The sequence below is a fragment of the Mastomys coucha genome, unplaced genomic scaffold (genome assembly GCF_008632895.1).
Source record: "Mastomys coucha isolate ucsf_1 unplaced genomic scaffold, UCSF_Mcou_1 pScaffold20, whole genome shotgun sequence".
NCBI classification, from domain to species: domain Eukaryota; kingdom Metazoa; phylum Chordata; class Mammalia; order Rodentia; family Muridae; genus Mastomys; species Mastomys coucha.
The window spans coordinates 42,633,826-42,639,853 of record NW_022196903.1 but is presented as its reverse complement, the minus strand read 5'-3'; the positions used below and the strand labels follow the sequence as shown (position 1 = coordinate 42,639,853).

General features: G+C 45.5%; 1 protein-coding gene across 1 annotated transcript in view; it reads left to right on the top strand.

The window, feature by feature from the left end:
• The first annotated feature begins 3,347 nt into the window (after window positions 1-3,347).
• Pdia4 (protein disulfide isomerase family A member 4) overlaps window positions 3,348-6,028 on the top strand; it is a 19,678-nt gene continuing 16,997 nt past the window's right edge. Inside the window, exon 1 of the mRNA XM_031381729.1 lies at window positions 3,348-3,669. Within this exon, the coding sequence (XP_031237589.1) occupies window positions 3,582-3,669 (88 nt within the window). The 5' untranslated portion in view covers window positions 3,348-3,581. The remainder of the gene's footprint in view (window positions 3,670-6,028) is intronic.

The following is a 6,028-nucleotide window of genomic DNA, read 5'->3' as shown; positions in this document are numbered from 1 at the left end:
AAGAACGGGTGGGGGTGGCTTTATTTGGAGCAATTCTCTTGTGTGGTCTTGTGTTTTGCCTATGGCTCTTTTGTCATCTAAAACGGAAACATTAGAGTGAAAAGGTGATGCTGGAGCTTATGGAGCTAGATCAAGACGTTTTTCTTCAAGATTGGCTGGCAGGCCTATAGTGCTGTTAAACTCAGACCCCCGAGTTTAAGGCCTTTGCACACCAAGTGGCCTTGTTGCCATTGCACCTTGGAAGGCTTAAACTTTTCGCCCTGGTGGCCTTTGCACCCCGCCAGGATTTTGTCCCCTGCACGGGGGAAGGCATTGGGATATGCTATGGTTCCTACCCTCGATCGGGCATGCCCCCATGAAGGCAGCTCCTTGATCGGGTATACCAATATATCTTTATTAAAACAAAAAGGGGGAACTGTTGGGCACTGGCCAACACCAGCCACGTAAACTCCGTACATCTGCGCAATGCCAGCCACATAGGCATGTTTACTCTGCACACCTGCGTATGCTTGCCTTTCCTGCTGCACCCTCTCCAAATGGGTGATGCAGTGGTCAGCAGACACTGCTGAGCCAGTCAGGCATCGACACATCCACACAATAGGGTTTATAAGCCGACGGCTCCAGAGGGCAGGGTCCTTCTCTCGCATAAAACTTGGGCGCTCCTAATAAAGTGTGGTTGAGAAGAATCCTGCTGTTGTCATCCTTCCTGCTGGCAGGTGGTTGCAACAACACCCATGTTAGATGATACAAACAAACAAAACCTGGGGCTGGGGAGATGGCTCAGTGTTTAAGACCATTTACTGCTCTTGCAGAGGACCTGAATTCAGTTTATAACACCCATGTTAGATAGTTCACAAGACCTATAACTCCAGCCATAGGGGATCCAATGTCCTCTTCTGACCTTTGCGGGCATCTGCACTCACATGCATATAACCAACACCCATAACACATAATTTAAAAAAAAAATGAATTTAATCCCAGCACTTGAGAGGCAGAGGCAGGCAGATCTCCGAGTTCAAGGCCAGCCTGGTCTACAGAGTGAGTTCCAGGACAGCCAGGGCTACACAGAGAAACCCTGTCTTGAAAAAACAAACAAAAAAACAAAAGTGAAGAGTTAAGAGAGGTTGATCAGCTATTCTTCCAGAAGGCCTCAGTTTGATTTGCAGCACCCACATACTGAGCCATACCCACCTGTAACTCCAGTTATGGGAGTTCTAACACTTTTTTCTGGCATCCTCAGACACTAGGCATGTAAGTAGTGCATAGACATACACGCAAGCAAAATTCCTATGCACATAAAATAAGGTAAGAATAAAAATGAGGGGCTAAAGCTAGGCAGTGGTGGTGCACACCTTAATCCCAGCACTTGGGAGGCAGAGGCAGGCAGATTTCTGAGTTCGAGGCCAGCCTGGTCTACAGAGTGAGTTCCAGGCCAGTCAGAGCTACACAGAGAAACCCTGTCTTGGAAAAACAAAACAAAACCAAAACGAAACAACCTCCCACAAAAAACAAACACACATGAGGGGCTAGAGCACCCACATTTTAGCTCCAGAAAATCTGATGCCCTCTTCTGACCTCTGAATATACCAGGCATGCATATACACATGGGATACATGTATGCATTCAGGTAAAACACTTTTACACATAAAACAGTAAAAGTTAAAAAAAAAAAAAGAAATCTTAAAAAAAATAAAAATAAAGGGAAATTTTTTTTTTTTTTTTTTTTTTTTTTTTTTTTGGTTTTTCGAGACAGGGTTTCTCTGTGTAACCCTGGCTGTCCTGGAACTCACTCTGTAGACCAAGCTGGCCTCGAACTCAGAAACCCACCTGCCTCTGCCTCCCAAGTGCTAGGATTAAAGGCGTGAGCCACCACCACCCAGCAAAAAAAGGGAAATCTTAAAAAGAGATATTTTTGTTTTGTGTTGGATGAGATGTCATATGTTTATGGGTATCTAGTTTTGTTTGTTTTGAGACAAGGCCAGCTTGTCCAGTTTGGCTTTGAAGTTCTGGGCTAAATTGATTTCCTGCTTCAGCCTCCAAAGTAGTTGAGACTACAGAAAAGAATTATATCAGAATAATAAAAAAAAAAGTAGAACCATCAATGAGTTCTACAGAAGATACAAGAAACTGTACTCATCTCTTGTGGTTTAACCTAGATAGGATCGATCATAAACCTCATGAGTTCAGAGCATGTAGGTTGTGTGCCTGTCTGGTCTTAATTTAGTTTTCAAAACATATAATCTGAACTTCTGGCTATGGACATGCATGCTGGAATTGTCACAGATACACCAGTAGATAGACAATATAAATGGTTAAGGACTCTCTCCCAATAGACTACTTCTCTAGAGAGAGATCTGCAGGAGTAAAGGAAAACACACATTCAAATTGGCCTAGGAACCTACCCTAATAGTGCTTAAAACGACAACCCAGGGGAGTAGTCATAAATATAGCTCATTTTCTCCTCTTGTATACATAAGAAAATACTGCAGTATTTTCTAAGATTAGTTTATTTAGCCTCATTTGTCTATTATGTCTTATCAGATGTTAATCCACAGGCGTTGACCCTAATACCAGTACAGCTTTCTTTCCTAACATGCAAACCTAGTTTCTTCAAAACACGGTTATTTCTAGATCTAAACCACTAAATTGGTTATCTCTCTTTTTCCCCCCAGAAAATCGTAATATAAGGCAACGTTCAGACAAGAATCTGACTTAGTTATAGACTTAATCATGGAGTCCAAGTTCTAATTTTTCTTTTCTTCCTTTTTTTTTTTTTTTTTTTTTTTTTTTTTTTTTTTTTTGCGACAGGATATCACTAAAAGTCATAGGTCTCTGCCTCCACAGACGTGGATTCAGCACACTCAGCTCTGAATCAAATAATCGGTTTTCATACTCCTCTCCCAACCTACTATCCAGGAAAAGAAACTCAAACTTTTATATGCTCAACAGAAAAACCAAGAAGCCAAAGATCATGGGAACAGAGGCAGGATCTCTGATCTCTCTCTTTTTGTTTTCCAAAAGGGTAGTTCTGTCCACTTTAGTTCCCCGCACAAGGGCGGACTCAGAAGGAAGCTCTCACATGGGCACCCCACCACTTCTCTGAGTTTCTTACACGTGGTCTTCCTGCCAGGCTCGGCCAAAGGGAGCAGGCCTCCAAGCCAACCCCTCCCCTAGGACTGCTCCAGCCCCGCCTCCCCGTTCCCCGGCTGGTTGCCTTTGTTCTCCCCCGCACTCCTTCCGGACCTGGGCGCTCCCGGCCAACCGAGTGGCAGGCGGTGATTGGTGGTCGCGGCGCAGCCAATCAGAAGGGGGCACCTCACGCTAGGGCTCGGAGTTTTAAACGCTGAGCCGAGGGGCGCGCCCGCGCGCGGCACTGGGGCAGCGGGTAGGGGCCGGTGTGGGCGGGGCAGCACGGCTCTCGCCCTGATTCGTGCGGGGATTGGACGGCCCGCGGCTTCCTTGCCTCTAACCAATCGCGGGGCTGAACTTCCTGGAGGTTTTGGTGCGCTCCGGCGGGCGTCGCTCGGGATCGGCGAGGGCTCCGCGGTGGCGGTGTCTTGCAGGCCTAGCTGCACCCTATCATGAAGCTCCGGAAAGCGTGGCTGTTGCTCCTGCTCCTGGCGCTGACACGGCTGCTGGCTGCTGCGAGCGCCGGAGATGCGCAGGGAGGTGAGAGAACGAGTGGGCGGGCCGGCGCTAGGTGGGAGCTGCTCGCCCGGGTTTGCAAGCCTTGCTGGGGCCTGACAAGGGTGCTTGGCTCACACCCCTGCGGAATTAGTGACCCGGGAGCGACGAACTTGCTGGAGTTTCAGTGCAGTGCCGGATCAAGAGTTGTGGGCCTCATTAGTTCCTACTCGAGACTAGGACGTGGAGGGACGTTGCCGAGTGCCTGATTTGCACAACTCGTCTCTTCACCCTCACCTACTGAGATTTGCCCCTTTGGTGAATAAAATTTCCCGGGAGAATACTCTGGTTTCCGAAACTGGTTTTAGAAACGAGACGTAGGCGGTATAGCCGCAAGGAGGACCTGGAAGAGGCAGTCGCAGATTATTGGGCATCTATATCAAGAAGTAGAAATAACCCAGGCTTTGTTTTCATCTTTTATGGAAACTGGAGCTGCCATGCCTTATACAAGCATTTTATTCAGCGCCTCTTTGCCAGTCGCTGCGCTAGGTTTTGAGAGTCGAGGCTGGTGATGCATGCATTCTAGTAGGAACAGTATATGTAACTCCTAGACATGCCCGCACCCTTTCTTCGAAATCCTCTAGCCGAAAACATAAGAACTTCTAAACTAGGAAGTAGTAGTTAAATCGCTGTTCCTAGAGAACAGGTCTGATCGACACCTTTCCTTTGCCCTTCTAACCACTAACTTGTTGCCTATTAGGTTTAGTCTAATATAAACAAACCCCATTTTTAAAGTTTAGTGTGTAGGGGGAATGTGAACTTTATACTCTCAGGTTGAGTAAGATTCCTGTGGATCATTGATTCATGAGTCTTTGCCCAGGTAGGAGGAAAGAGTAGAAATGAAGAGACTGCTGAAAGGGGTCAAGTGTCCGTCCTGCCTACTAGGATATCTTGGCAATTTTATCCAAACTTGCTGAGTGCTCATTTCTTATAGAGACCCAAAATACACTGAAACAGAAAGAGGCAGACTCTTCATTTTACGCAAATATTTCACTTTTCATGGCAGAATAGACTTTGTGGGGGGAACACATGGAAGTTTGAGAACCAGTGTAGCTTGGTGTATACTTTAAGAACATGTTAAAAACTATTCAGTGTGAGACAGAGGTGTGATTTAGGGTGATGTTTGTTTGTTTGTTCAAGATGGGGTCTTATTATGTAGCTTGGAGCTCATCATGTAGACCAGGCTGGCCTTGAAGGCAAGAGCTCTGCCTGCTTCTGTGCAGGGATTAAAATGCCAGGTAGTATGAAAGGTGAGAATTCTTGAGAGGCCTGGGTGAGTAGATTTCAAAGGTTGTTTAGACTAGCCAGTGGTATATCTTTTAGGTCACTGGGGCTGTCCCTGGGGAAGAGTTTGCTCCTCGTGAACCCAGGAATCCCTGGGGTGTCTGGGCCAAAGACAGCCCTCTCACACTAGGTTCTCAGGTTGGGTAGGGCTGGCAGTGTGGCTTAGTGATATATGAGTCACCTAGCATGCGCAAAGTATTGCACTGCAAAGGGAGGGAGAATGCAGTGTCACTCACTGTGCTTGGTCCATCCTAAGTCTCATCTGTAATGATTGAGCATTAGTTGACGTTCTTTTGTTGTTGTTGTTGTTGTTGTTGTTGTTGTTGTTCACTATTTACTGTTTGATTTGGCCTAATAATTGTTTGTCCAGCCAGTACTAGCTGCTCCTTGGCAAAGTGGAGTGGGGACATCCTTACAGAAAGGAGCTACCAGTGCCTGGCCTGGTCAGGGGTGCAGTGTGACCATCAGGTCTGTTCTGTGGTTGTAGACAGGGTGTGAAGATAGATGTGAGATGTTTCATTTGGTATATGCAAAAAGAGATCGCACTCTTTCAGTAGGTACTTTTGGAAGTTTTGAATATACTTTCTAACCTAGAGTATTTGACTTTAAAAGTGAAGTCCAATCAGGGAAAGGTGGATAGGGTTAAAAAAGGAGTGCTTGGAGATGTAGATCAGTGGCAAAGCAGCTACTCAAATGTGCAAGACCTTAAGTTTGATCTCTGTCACAACAAAACAACCCTGAGTGAGGGCTGGAGAAATGGCTCCACGGTTAGGAGTATGTTCTGTTCCTCCAGAGGACCTGAGTTTGATTCCTCACAACTACCTGTAACTTTAGTTCCAGGACAGAGCCTCTGGGAACTGCACTCATGTGCACATACTTACACATAATCTTAAAAATAAAACTTTAAAAACAGAAATAAACACTCAGAAATAAAATCTTACATTAAAAATTTTTAAATTTAATCTGAGATAACCAAGCATGCATGGTTTCAGGTTTTTGTTTTTTTATTCTGATTTTTTTTTATTTGTTTAGGGTTTGTTTCTTTCTTTCTTTCTTTTTT